We start from the raw sequence: 15145 nt of genomic DNA, 5'->3' as shown, positions 1-15145 counted from the left end.
CCAGAATATGAGATTTTTCTGCCCCTGAATTATCTTCTTCCCTGAAAATTGCGTAGGATACTTATCTTTATGGTTCACTTTTTTTATTTTTTATTAAAGGATTATTCCCGGGTTTTATTTCTGTAACCGCCTAAAGCCAGCCACTGCCTGGGGAAGTAACCCAGCCCCTTCGCGCAAGCGCCCAGGAGCAGGATCCGCGGCGCGCAGGGCTTTGCATTGCGCATGAGCAACTAGGAGCGCCGAGAAGCACCGAGGCGGGAAGTGCTGCGCAGGCGCGTCTGGCAGAGTCGCTAGGAGGTGCGCTTTGGGAGCCGGCGACCCAGGCATCTGGGGAGCCACCGAAGTCGTATTCCCTTCAACTGTGAGTTTCCAACGGTTTGCTCCATGGCGCGGGATTGTGAAGGATTTAGAAACGAGTTTCGGGTCATGACTTCAGTCCGGTCGCCGCAGCAGTACTCCCCGCCCCGCCCTGGGATCCCGCTGGCCCGCGGCGGGAAGTCGTGCGCCTGCGCACCAAGCATCCCGTGCGGCGTCGGGTCAGAGGGAGGACGGTCCTGCCCCGCTGAGCTCGCGGTCCGCGCCCCCGGAGGGATCCATTCATTCCCTTTCCCTCGCTCCTTCAGGCGCTCGTGCCCGGGGTGGTATCAGTTCTCCACCAGCTTGCTTGGGGCCTTGGCCCAGCTTCCTGGCACGCCCTTTCTGTAGTCGAACGATTTCCTCTTGTCCTCTTCGGTCCAACCGCTCCCCCCACTAGGGCCTCCCCCACGCCCTGTGCGCCGGGGTCCTGGAGCCGGGCCAGCGGGGTCCTGGCAAGCACCCTCAGCGAGCCCACCACCCCGAGGCCCTCCCGACTAGAAACGTCCCTCGGGCCCCCTGCCGATATTTCCGGAAAGGGAAAGGGAAGCAAACGGAACCTTACAAATGGCCCCCAGTTTTCTTCCTTCGGGGATGTTCACACATGATTCGTTTTTTTACATGTTTGTCCCTTTGCCATTTTTCAGTGCTTGGTTCAGTGAGTGATTTAAACTTCTGTCTTCTCTGGTGTTCCCGTTTTCACAGCTGCTTGGCTCCCTCTGTGGACATGACCCCTTAGCTGGCATTTTTCATCCCAGTTGTTCTGTGATGGAGGCGTCTTTGGGGATTCAGGTGGACGAACCCATGGCTTTTTCTCCCCTGCGTGACCGGTTACAGGTGGATGGCTCTTTAAAAAACTACGAGCAGAGTTTTAAACTATCAGGTATGTGTGCAATTTTAAAGATGGACAGGCAACCGTTCTGTGATTTCAAATATTTGAAAACACACGCACAACTTCTTGAATCTTAAAGTGAGTTATATGTATAAATAAAAACATTTTTTACAAATCAGTAAAGTTTTCTAAGATCTAGATTTAGGACTGAATTGCATTTTAGAAGGAGATTGTAGTCCACCAGTGTCATTTTACAGATGAAGTTGCTTCTAAATATTAGTGATGGTCTAAGAACATAAAGTTTGTTGATACCCAAACTAGAAGTTCTCTTCTCCTAGGCCTGTGTTCTTATGTCTACTCACCATATTATATTAAATTTGGATTTCAAAATTGACAGGGGAGGGATTTTCAGTTAAGTATTCAAAAGCAGTATTCAGTGATAAAAATAAGTGAAATGTTTGTAGCAGAAATAAAGCACTATATCTCAGTGTACATCATGAAACGTTATTTGACCCTAAGCCAGATCTTGAAGTGAGGAGAGGGGTCTAACAATTCCTGATCTTGTACAAATGTACACCTTCATTCCTGCTCTAGCACAGTGCTTGCGACATAGTAGACATTTAGTAAATGTTTGCTAAATAGAGGAGTACCAGTTGATTGTATTTTTTTCCCTAAAAGGTAGCTAAATCTTCTTTTCCATCTTTGTCTTAAGCAATTTAGTACTTGTCCAAAAGATATTAGTTTTGATTATTCATCCATGATATATACTTATACACTACAAAGTAGACTTTAACCCCATCCTAGAAAAATGTCATCACATGCTTTTTTAAAAATATATATATTTTCTTATTGATTTCAGAGAGGAAAGGTGAGGGAGCGAGAGATAGAAACATCAATGGGGGGAAAATATTAAAAAAGAAAAAGAGAGAAACATTAATGGTGAGAGAGAATCGTTGATTGGCTGCCACCTGCATGCCCCCTACTAGGGATTGAGCCCGCAACCCGGGCATGTGCCCTTGACTGGAATCGAACCTGGTCCCCCTCACTTCACAGGCTGACACCCTATTCACTGACCCAAACCAGATAGGGCCATCGCATGCTTTAAAAAACAAAACAAAATAAGAAATTTGAAATAGGGCAATTAAAAAATATTTTATTTATTGATTGATTTTGACAGAGAAATATTGATTTGTTCGTTCGGTTGTGCATTCATTGGTTGCTTCTTTTATGTGCCCTGACTAGAGATAGAACCTGCAACCTTGGCATATTGGGAGGACACTCTAATCAGCTGAGCCACCTGCCAGGGCTGACATCACATGCTGTTAATTTCTGACCGAAACTGAGCTCCCCTGTCAAAATGTGTACCCTTCCTGATGTCCCTGTTTTTGGTGATAAAAGCCACTATTATTCCATATATTGATGTTTAAAACTTCAGAGTTGTCTTCAACTTAGGCTTTATATTTGCTTCTCATATCCAGTCACCCAACTTTATTTTACTTTTTTTTGTTGTTGTTGGTGTTAATCCTCACCCGAGGATATTTTTCCATTGATTTTTAGGGAGAGTAGAAGAGAGAGGGAAAGACAGAGAAAAAAACCGATGTGAGAGAGACACATCGATTGGTTGCCTCCTGCATGTGCCCTGGCCAGGGAGGAGCCTGCAACCGAGGTACGGGCCTTTGACCGGAATCAAACCTGGGACCCTTCGGTCTGCATTCTGAAGCTCTATCTGCTGAGCAAAACTGGCTAGGGCATATTTTACTTTTTTTTAAAGATTTTTTTTTTATTTATTTCAGAGAGGAAGGGAGAGGGATAGAGAGGGAGAAACATCAATGATGAGGGAGAATCATTTGATCAGCTACCTCCTGCATGTCCCCCACTGGGAATCGAGCCCACAACCTGGGCATGTGCCCTGACCAGGAATCGAACTGTGACCTCTTGGTTCATAGGTTGATGCTCAACCACTGAGCCGCGCTGGTTGGGCTTACCTTTTTTAAGAATGTATGACATAATATATGGTATACATTAGACAGAATGGATGTAAAAAATATGAGCAGAATTTTAAACTACCAGGTTCTAGCATTATGTTCAGGTGAAAGCTACTCTTTTAATATTCTTCTGGAAATCTGGGAAATAAAGAGTAGGGCGAATTTTATTCTAAACTTTTAAAGTTTTGTGGCTTTTATGTAACAGAACATTGAACATTATAAACAGTGCCTTTGGTAATTTATAGGACATGTTGAAATGTTTTTCATATGGTTCTTTTTTTATGACCTTGAATAAAAGCTAAGGTTATATCAAATATATAACTTCAGTAAGGAAAGTAAAGCTGATGGGTTCCACGCACTTAAATGTCTCATGACTCAATGTACACCCTATATTTGGAGCTGTATGAGATATGGCCTTCAAGGAGCTCATAGTATAATTGAAGAGGCAAAATACAGAGTGCTAAACTATAAGAAAAATAATACAATAATTGCATTACTGTATTATGTGTCCAATGACACAAGGGAAAGCTGGACCATGAAAAACGTAATTGCAACAGAATGAAAAAGAAGAGGGACAGCATCCATGAAACTGGATGAAAGTGGCATTGTAAGATTATTTTAGTAGCAGTGTATTAGATGCACTGGAGGATAGAAAAGAAGTAAAAGGCAATTTAGGTAAGAAACTTTGTCATAATCCAAGAGCATTCCTGGCAGAGGAAACAGCAAACTGGAAGACCCTCAGATGGGAGTGTGCCTAGTTTTTAGGAATAGCAAGGAGGTTATTTTGACTGGAAGTGGGAGGGTGATGCAAATGAAGTATGAGAGGAGGTAGTTCTCTGGGTTTTATGTGGAGCAAGTATAGGCCAACAAGGGTGAAAGCAGGGAGCACTGTTAAGGAGGCTGTTGTTGTATTAAAGCCAACTTGGATATATTATGAGGCGGAAAAAACAGAAGCAGAGATCTTCATTATAAAATATGGACATTTAAATAACTTTTTTAAGCTTGTGGACTTTTTAGGGTCTTCCCCCAATCCTCAAATTAAATATGTAATTATATATAACAAGGTCTCTGCCTTTACTAGTATTTTCTAGCGTGAGATGAATGTTCCCTTCTGCTGCCTGCTCTCATCCCCTTCAGAATTTGAGGATTTTGCATCCACTTTGGTTGTCAGGAAGTTTTACTATTGTTTGAAAATGTCAAATTTGTTCTGTTGTGACAGGAAATCTTAATATAAACATAGAGTTTTGTAATGGTAGGTAAGTTCATAGTGAGTAGTGTGGTATGGAAGTACATTAAGCTTACATAGTCATTCACATGGCTTGTGCATTACAGTGTTTTCTTACTACATCTACTAGAGGCCTGATGCACGAAGATTCATGCAAGAATAGGCCTTCCTTCCCCTGGCTGCCGGCACTGGCTTACCTCCAGGACCTGGGCCTTCACTCTGGCCGCCACCTTCCGCCTTCACTCCGGCTGGAGTCACCTTCTGCCTTCGCTCTGGCCCTGCTACCCTCCTGTAGCTCCCCCCCCCCCGCCCCCCGCATAGCAGGCATCCCGCCCTGGCTGCTCCACGCCTGTGCGCACGCACTGTCCAGAGGCATGGAGAAGCCAGGTCAGGGTGTCCCGGCCGCCACCATCTTTGTCGCGTCAATTTGCATATTCCCTCCTTATTGGCCGTGGGCGCCGCCATCTTTGTTGCAGAGTGACGGTCAATTTACATATCCTGTCTTTATTAGATAGGATTTTCTTCCTGGTGATTTCTATCAGTTGACCAGCAACTACTTATTGCCAGCTCATGCTTATGCAAAGGGAAATTCCAAAATGAACTAATGGGAAGCCATAGACTACAATAGCTGGAAAGTAGAGTTCATCTAATCCAAAGCCTTTGTTTTACAGGTTAAGAATTGAGCACTATGTGGTTTAATGATAGGAGTTAAATCCAGATCTTTAGATTCCAGGCTTGCTTCTCTATCAGCACTGTCCAATAGGACTTTCTGTGATAACGGAAGTGTTTCTGTTTTGTCACATGTGGCTAGTATAACTGAGGAAATTAATTTTTAATTTTATTTAAATTAATTTAAATGTGTGAATAGCCACATGAAACTACCTAGTGGATAGTAGAAACTCTGTTATTTTACTACAAAGCTTTTGGTATAATTAATCATGTACACAATAACAAAACATGCACAAAAACACTTCAATACATTTAATAATAAAAATAATACAAACAAGGTTCCTAAAATATTTCATCATATCTAAACATTGTTGAGTGTAAGATTTTATGTACTACTTAAATGCTGCCATTTATACTATGACACAACACTTTCTTATAACCTAGAATATTTTCTTTTATACTAAGAGAGTTTTTTCAGACCTAATTAGACAAATAATTTTATATCTCTGGTATGTATTTAAAAAGGAAAATAAACTTTTCAGTATATTTTGATTGATATCAGAGAGGAAGGGAGAGGGAGAGAGAGAGAGAGAGAGAGAAACATTAATGCTGAGACAATCATTGATCCGTTGCCTCCTGCATGCCCCCCCTGGGGATTGAGCCCACAACCTGGGCATATGCCCTGACCGGGAATTGAGCCATGACTTCCTGGTTCATGGGTCTGTGCTCAACCACTGAGCCACACCAGTCGGGCAGGAAAATAAACTTTTCAGATCTGTCTCTTGTGAGTCACTTTTTTTTTGACATGTAATTTTTTAAAATATATTTTATTGATTTTTTACAGAGAGGAAGGGAGAGGGATAGAGAGTTAGAAACATTGATGAGAGAGAAACATCGATCAGCTGCCTCCTGCACACCCCCCACTGGGGATGTGCCCGCAACCAAGGTACATGCCCTTGACCGGAATCGAACCTGGGACCTTTCAGTCCATAGGCCGATGCTCTATCCATTGAGCCAAACCGGTTAGGGCGTGAGTCACTTTTTGTACACAGAGTTATTGAATGCCCTATTTTCCCCCTCACCATATTCTCTATATATCACTAATGTAGAATTTCTTTTTGATGAATCCTTTTTTGTGTGTTTGTTTTTTAAAAGCCATTGTTAATGGGCCCTTAAGAGGAGCCCAATTATTTGGAGCTTGCCTACATTTGCTTTCTTCTTCTTCACCTCTGCTGCTCCTCCCTGCCTCCATTTGGCACTTAAGGGTTAAATGTGAATGCTTCTCTATGGTTTCTTGGATTTTCTTCAAGTCACTGACACCTGTTTTGTTAGTTTTGATGCTAGCTGACAATTGTAGGTTGCATCCTAATTTCAAAGTTGTTAAAATAAGTCTTAGAATCACAGAAATACACTATCAAGTTGAAAGGCACATGGTGCCTTTCCTGTGACACGGATTTGAAGCTGGTTGGAATTGACACTCATCAGGAAAGATTCTAATGGACTGTGGCAAACAAGACTTACAAAGCCTGTTCTTCCCACCTGGGCCTTGTTTTTGGTTTCTAGAGTGAAGTGGTAGCTGGTGGTGAGGTAGCTGCTTCTGTCTTTGGTTTCATTCTTTTGTAACTTCTAAACTTTTTTGTTTTGTTTTGTTTTGTTTTTACAGCTACCTCTGAATGGCCCTAATGATGGTAATCATTCATTCATTGAACAACCATGCCAGGCACTGTACTAAGAGCTGAGTGTGCTGTGGTGAATTATACAGACAGGGAACTTGTATTGGTGGAACTTATATTCTAGTGGTAGGAGGCAGACAGCAAACAAATAATAAACAGGGTAATTTTACAGTAGATAAGTATTCCAAAGACAGTAAACAGGATGGTGTGAATAATGGGAGGGGTGCTAATTTACATAGATATCCGAGGAGACTGACCATTGAGCCAGCCACATGAAGTTATAAGGGAAGAGGATTTCAAGCAGAAGGAATAACATAAGAGCAAAAGCCCTAAAGAAGTAATGTTAATAACAACTACACATAAGAATTACCACTATCATTTATTCACTATGTGCCAGGCATTGTGTTAACAGCTTCTCTTACATTATGTATGCTATTTTATTTAATCCTCACAGTATCTCAGTGGCATGGGTACTGTTAGTCTCCCCTTTTTTATAGATGGGGAAACTAAGGCTCAGAGAAAGCTGTGTGCTCAAGGAAGGTCATACCAGCTGGTAAATAGTGGGGCCAGGGTTTTAACTTAGACCTCCCATCTCCAAAACTGGTGCTCTTAATTATTGCCTCTTGTATTGAACTGTGAAGCTTCTCCAGTGCACCTATGAAGTAGATGAGAAGGTGAGGGTAATTTAAGGAAGTTTTCCTGTATCCTTAAATGGGGAAAGAATACTGAACTAACCTCTTATTTATTCTCCAGCTCTTATTGTTCTTCCTCCCCTTCAAATTACTCACTTGTCAGTTTCCCCCTTAAAAACTGTATGGCTTTCATTTGCATTCTCTGCCTTTCCCTTCTTGGGCCACATTTTTTTTCCTTTTCATTTTTTTATTGATTAAGGTATTACATATGTGTCCTTATTCCCCCATTACCCCCCACTTCCCATTCATGCCCCCACCCCCTGTTGTCTGTGTCCATTGATTAGGCTTATTGCATGCATATAAGTCCTTTGGTTGATCTCTCCCCCTTACTCCCACCATCCCCTACCTTCCCTGAGGTTTGACGTTCTGATGGATGTTTCTCTGTCTCTGGATCTATTTTTGTTCATCAGTTTATGTTGTTCGTTGTATTCCACAAATGAGTGAGATCATGTGATATTTATCTTTCTCTGCCTGGCATATTTCACTTAGCATAATGGTCTCCATCTCCATCCATGTTGTTGCAAATGGTAAGAGCTCCTTTTTTAACGCAGCGTAGTATTCCATTGTGTAGATGTACCACAGTTTTTTAATCCACTCATCTGCTGATGGGCACTTAGGCTGTTTCCAAATCTTAGCTATTGTAAATTGTGCTGCTATGAACATAGGGGTGCATATATCCTTTCTGATTCGTGTTTCTAGTTTCTTGGGATATATTCCTAGAAGTGGGATCACTGGGTCAAATGGGAGTTCCATTTTTAGTTTTTTGAGGAAACTCCATACTGTTCTCCACAGTGGCTGCACCAGTATGCATTCCCACCAGCAAGCAGTGTGCGAGGGTTCCTTTTTCTCCGCATCCTGGCCAGCACTTGTCATTTGTTGATTTGTTGATGATAGCCATTCTGACAGGTGTGAGATGGTACCGCATTGTTGTTTTGATTTGCATCTCTCTGATGATTAGTGACTTTGAGCATGTTTTCATGTGTCTCTTGGCCTTCCTTCTGTTTTCTTTCGAAAAGTGTCTATTTAGATCAGTTGCCCATTTTTTGATTGGGTTGTTTATCATCTTTTTGTTAAGCTGCATGAGTTCCCTGTAAATGTTGGAGATTAAACCCTTATCGGTGATATCATTGGCAAATATGTTCTCCCATGCAGTGGGCTTTCTTGTTGTTTTATTGATGGTCTCCTTTGCTGTGCAAAAGCTTTTTATTTTGATGTAGTCCCATTTGTTTATTTTCTCTTTAGTTTCCATTGCCCTAGGAGCAGTATCAGTGAAGAAATTGCTTCGGCACATGTCAGAGATTTTTCTGCCTGTGGATTCCTCTAGTATTTTTATAGTTTCCCGTTGTATATTTAAGTCCTTAATCCATTTTGAGTTTATTTTTGTGTATGGTGTAAGTTGGTGGTCTAGTTTCTTTTTTTTTTTTTTTGCATGTATCTGTCCAATTTTCCCAGCACCATTTATTGAAGAGACTCTCTTGACTCCATTGTATGTTCTTGCCTCCTTTGTCAAATATTAATTGAGCATAGTGATTTGGGTCGATTTCTGGGTTCTCTATTCAATTCCATTTATCTATATGTCTGTTCTTGTGCCAGTACCAGGCAGTTTTGAGAACAGTGGCTTTGTAATACAGCTTGATATCTGTTATTGAGATCCCACCTACTTTGTTCTTTTTTCTCAGGATTGCTATAGCTATTCGGGGTCTTTTTTTATTCCAGATGAATTTTTGGAAAGTTCTTTCTAGGTCTGTGAAATATGCCGTTGGTATTTTAATGGGGAGTGCATTGAATTTATAGATTGCTTTGGGTAGTATGGACATTTTGATGATGTTGATTCTACCAATCCATGAATATGGTATGTTCTTCCATCTGTTTATGTCTTCCTCTATCTCTTTTTTCAGTGTTGTGTAGTTTTCCATGTATAGGTCTTTTACCTCCTTAGTTAAGTTTATTCCTAGGTATCTTAATTTTTTTGGTGGGATGGTAAATGGGATTGTTTTTTTTTGTCTCTCTTTCTGTAAGTTCATTATTGGTGTATAGAAATGCCATAGATTTCTTGGCGTTAATTTTGTATCCTGCTACCTTGCCGAATTCATTTATTAAGTCTAATAATTTTTTGATGGAGTCTTTAGGGTTTTCTATGTACAGTATCATGTCATCTGCAAATAAGGACAGTTTTACTTCTTTTCCAATTTGGATGCCTTTTATTTCTTCTTCTTGTCTGATCGCAATGGCTAGTACTTCCAGCACTATGTTGAACAGGAGTGGTGAGAGTGGGCATCCCTTTCTTGTTCCTGTTCTTAGGGGAAATGGTTTTAGTTTTTGCCCATTGAGTATGATGTTAGCTGTGGGTTTGTCACATATGGCTTTTATTATGTTGAGGTATGATCCTTCTATTTCCACCTTGCTGAGAGTTTTTGTCAAGAAAGGGTGTTGGATTTTGTCAAATGCTTTTTCTGCATCAATTGATATGACTGTGATTTTTATCTCTCAATTTGTTTATGTGATGTATCATGTTTATTGATTTCTTGGGCCACATTTAATTTAATATATCTCCCCACCCTACTCTTCCCCCCTTAATAATTTATGTCTTTTTCCTTTTCCACATCTTTGCATACAAAGTTCCTTCTTCTTAAAACACCTTCTTCCACTTTTGCTACTTTGTAAGTAATTCAAAATATAGCTTAAGCTTCCTGAAGTATTCATTTCCTTTCCCCCCTTCTACTTAGTAATATATGCATTTTTCTGTTATTATAGTTATCATCTTGTATTGAGATTGAGCTTTTAATATCTGTCTCTTCCACTAGATTACGCTCTTAGAGAACGAACTGCACCAAATTTGTTCATTTTTAAAAATATAGCCATTGCTGAGCATTTGTTAAAACACAGTGTTTGTTAAATGAATAAGTCTAGAGACTTATGAGCAATACCTCTGTGAAATGGGCATATGATTTAACTTCCCTGAATAGGATTTCTTTATCTGAAAAGTCAGGGAAGTAAATAATTCCTGTTCTGCCAATATCACAGTGCTATTGTGAAAATCTGAAAAGATAATACATGTGAAAGTGCTTTGAAATGTCTTAAACTGTTAGATTTTGTCAAGTAATATGATAACTTAAAAAGTAGCTGATGGTTAGCCTAGATATTGGAATAAAATCTGATGACTAAAGTATGTAGTTCTCTTTTGTATCCAATAGTTTATCTCATTTTGTATTATAGCTTCTCTTATTTTAACCATGTATATTTTTGTAAAGAACTTGCATTTATTAAAAAGTAACAATTTATTTGCCATAAAGGATAGAGGATACCGTTGTTAAGGGGATAATTAAAAAAATATATTTTTTAACATTCCTCAGAGCCTTAGTAGACTTTCTCTCTGAGGCAATACTGTGAATATACAATACACAAAACTTTCCCAAGTCTGTAAGATTTTGTGTCTTTGGGGGAAGGAAGTAGTTTCCAAGGAGCTTGCATTGTATCCTTGTCATGCCATCTAGTGATCATAGAAAAAATTGTTATTTTTTAAATTTAGCTTCTTCATTGTGTTGTACTGTACGCAGAGACAGTGTATCTGTTAGTATGTAGTAATTCCAGAATAGTAGAAATTCTGTGTATGTGATTTTGGGGCTTATCAATTTTGTCTGTTAGTTCAAGAGATGTATGTGAACTACAACAGCTTGATGGAGTTGTATGTGATTTACAACAACTGGATGGGGTTTTAATTATTCTTATGGTTTTTAAGGTTTATTATACCTATATACTTGTAACTTAATTCATGTTTTAGAATTTTGAGTTTTTTAACTTAAGAAAGTGTATGCCCAGTTGGTGTGACTCAATGGTTGGATGTTGACCGTGAACCAGGAGGTCACAGCTCGATTCTTGGTCAGGGCACATGCCCAGGTTGTGGGCTCAATCCCCAGTAGTGGATGTGCAGGAGGCAGCTGATTGATGATTCTCATCATTGATGTTTCTCTCTCTCTCTCCCTCTCCCGTCCTTTCTCTGAAAATAATAAAAACAAAAAAGAAAGTGTAAAATATACTCTCATTAATCTTAACTATAAATTGTTTTTTTCCTTGATAGGTGTTAAAAAAGATATTGAGAAGCTTTATGAAGCTGTACCACAGCTCCGTAATGTGTTTAAGATAAAGGACAAAATTGGAGAAGGTAATTTGGGATATACTTATCTTTTTAAGTTTTTTTCTCCTCTTCTGTTTTCCTTGTTTAATCTTGATGTTCATTATTATTTCTTATTGAAAAACATACTCCTTTAAAAAATATTAAGACCATGTTTATATTACTATGTTATTAGTAATAATATAAAGGTAGCAGCTTTTCTTTTTTTCCCTTGAAAGAATGACAGAATAAATAAGTATTTATAGTAAAATGAACAGCCCTGTTTTAATCTTTATAAAACTTTTATGCTATTAAAAATATTGCTATATTAATATGTTATTATACCGGGTGCTGTAGGCTTAAAAATATATATATATTAATTATATATATATATATATGTATATATATATATATATATATATATATATATATATACACACACATATTATTAATTATAATTAACTAAAGTGAAAAATTTAATATTCAGATGGAGAGATTTGATACAAAAAGCCAAATCTTTATCCTCTTTCTCAATTGCAGTTAGGTAGAATTGTACATTGAAACATATATGAAAATTAGATGGCAAAATGATGAAAATAAAGTGATACAATATTTATAGGATGGTCAGTATTAACATAAATATCATTGAAAGACTGACAGTTGCCCTGGCCAATGTGGCTTAGTTGGTTGGAGCATCATCCCATGCACTGAAGGGTCTCGAGTTCAGTTTCTGGTCAGAGCATATACCCAGGTTGTGGGTTTGATCCCTAGTCGGGGCATGTATCTGGTACAGGAGGCAACGGATCAATGTTTCTCTCTCTTGCTCTCTCCCTCTCCCTTCCTCTCTCTAGAATCAATGAAAACCATATCCTCAGGTGAGGATTAAGTAAAAAATTTAAAAAAGGAAAAGCTGACAATCATTTTGATTTAATGAAGGGTGAATTTGGCAGACAGATGTGAAGGGAATGAGAGGATAAAAAGATAATGGAGTTTTTTGGTGATTATGTAGAGAAATCCCTAAATATTAAAAATCTTCCATATAATTCCTTGCTTGCTTTACACAAGGAAAAATGTCAGAAGAGAAAAGTCTGGGTCAGTGGGGGCAGAGAAATTAGAAGATGAGATGAGATGATTTGGGATGTAAGATCTTTACATCTTTTTCCTTGTCTTTTTTGAACACTGGCTTAGTGTGCAAAAATTTTGTTCTGGAAAACAACAGTGTCCTTACAGATTGATAGCTGTTTCTACTAAATAAGTTTGAGAAATGTAGTGTGTATAGTTTCCTTTTTGTGTATTGTTCATGATGAGCACATTAACAGCTCTGGAAAATATTTTAGTAAAAAAATCTATCAATTTGTTTTAACTCAGTATTTCTCAAGTTTAATTGCCACCAATTTTTTTCTCTCTTTAGTTTAATGCTAAATTTAAAAGCCCAGGTGTTTTTGTGTGTTTTTTTTCCCCCCTAACACTATTATAATTTCTACTTCTAACAGACCAGTATCCAAGTCTTAAGAAAGTAGTTTAAAATGACAATATTATAGAAAAATACTTATTAGAATGGATTATGGCATTATGCTAACACAGTCAAACAGATTTACTATAGTATCCCCTAAAAAACTGAGTACAGTTAAGAATTTATTAAAAATTGAAAATAAGTTGTGTTCACAGATGTGTCTGCTCTTTGTGTTCATTGTTATTAAAATATTAATGAGTATAATTCTAAATAGTTTTATGATCAATTTTAACATTGTTTTATTAACATTTTTAAAAACCAAATATTGAAAAATCTAACAAATTGTTTTACAGGCACTTTCAGCTCTGTTTATTTGGCCACAGCACAGTTACAAGTAGGACCTGAAGAGAAAATTGCTCTAAAACACTTAATTCCAACAAGTCATCCTATAAGAATTGCAGCTGAACTCCAGTGCCTAACAGTGGCTGGGTAGGCAGTTTAAATTTTAATTGAACTGGCTGTATAAATTTTTAAGATTTCTAAGTAGCTGTGTAATGGGGATAGTGAGATTGTCCATTAATTAAACATATTCTTCAGTCAGGTGTTTGCAATTTGCTAGTACTTTTCCTCTAACCTTGGAATGGTTAGTTAAATTTATACTAATTTTTGCAGTGGATTTCCCTGAGATAAGCTTGACTTCCAGTTCTTTTACCACATTTTTTCTCATCTTCTTGCCAAATCATAAAGCTTGGCATCCATGGTCTAGATATTTTTTATAATGTGGGGAACTTATATTTCACATCTCCCCTGCTATAGACAGCCTCATCTCATATTTTATTTTGAGCAACAGAACTACCTGGCATGTCTCTCTCATTGGTCTCTCTCTCTATGCTAGGTTATTCTTATCAACATATGGACATGATATAGTATCTCTTATCCCCCCGGTACTGCCATCTCACTTCTAGATGCTCCATCATTTCTTTGCTCCCCTTCACAGTCTGACTTCCCCAAAATTAATCTACATGTGCTATTTTCACTTCCACACCCCCATTCGCTACACATAAAGTGTGGCTGCTCTTCTCTGTGCTAAATTGAAACTCCTTTAGATGAGTCTCCCATGACTTCATTTTGCCAATTCCTGTTTCTGTTCACATGCACTCTAGGCAGAGTTTAACATACTTGATTTGAACCTGTCTTCTGACTTCTATACTGCTACATACTTCTTTTTTTCTCCGTGCTTTATTTGGCCTTTCCATTTCAATGTCCATTGCCAGCTCTTCCTCTTCTACCTGACCCCTGAATGGTGGAGTTCCTCAGTGTTTGATCCTGGGCTTTCTTTCTCTAGAATCTGCCTACTCTCTAGGATCATGTATTTCCACATGACTTTAAATACATCGTAATGATTCCCTTAAGTATATATCTAACCTCAGACCTCTTGACTGCAGATTGGTATATATCCACCTGCTTATTTGTAATTTTCTTTTCTTTTTTTATTACATTTTATTGGGGTGGCATTAGTCATCATGAACATAGAGGTTTCATGTGTGGATTTCTAAGTTATAAACTGTATATAGCACCATGTTCCCACCACCCAAAGTCACATCTTCTCCTGTCACCTCATATAAGGACTCACTTCTCTCCCCCCTTCCCTTTGGCAACCACCACACTGATGTTTGTGTTCATAAGTTTCCGTTTTATATTCCACATATGAGTGAAATATGGTTCTTAGCTTTTTCTGTCTGATTTATTTCACTTAGCATGGTGTTCTCAGGGTCCATCCATGTTGTTGCAAATGGTGCTATTTCATCCTTTCTTATGGCTGAGTAGTATTCCATTGTGTATATGTAGCACATCTTCTTTATCCAGTCCTCTGTCGCAGGGCACTTTGGTTGCAGCGAACATAGGGGTGCATATATCTGTGTGAATAAATGATTTCAAGTTTTTTGGGTATATCTCTAGGAGTGGGGTTGCTGGGTCATATGGTAGCTCTATTCTTAATTTTTTGAGGAATCACCAGATTGCTTTCTATAGAGGTTGTACCAGTTTACATTCCCACCAGCAGTGAATGAGGGTTCCCGCTTTTCCACAATCTCTCCAACACTTGTTATTGCTTGTTCTTTTGATAATGGCCACTCTAATAGGTATAAGGTA

At 38.6% G+C, this 15145-nt stretch overlaps 1 protein-coding gene across 3 annotated transcripts in view; it reads left to right on the top strand.

The window, feature by feature from the left end:
- Positions 1-242: 242 nt before the first annotated feature.
- CDC7 (cell division cycle 7) overlaps positions 243-15145 on the top strand; it is a 32575-nt gene continuing 17672 nt past the window's right edge. The window contains exons 1-4 of one of the 3 annotated variants that reach the window (XM_079776857.1): positions 243-361; positions 1060-1237; positions 11509-11592; positions 13348-13483. In XM_079776857.1, the coding sequence (XP_079632983.1) occupies positions 1123-1237; positions 11509-11592; positions 13348-13483 (335 nt within the window). In that variant the 5' untranslated portion in view covers positions 243-361; positions 1060-1122. The other 2 variants (XM_079776856.1, XM_079776855.1) reach the window with 2 other exon arrangements.

This window comes from Cnephaeus nilssonii, assembly GCF_951640355.1.
Source record: "Cnephaeus nilssonii genome assembly, chromosome: 7".
NCBI lineage: Eukaryota > Metazoa > Chordata > Mammalia > Chiroptera > Vespertilionidae > Cnephaeus > Cnephaeus nilssonii.
The sequence above is the reverse complement of the archived record's forward strand: the minus strand, read 5'-3'. Positions and strand labels throughout refer to the sequence as shown.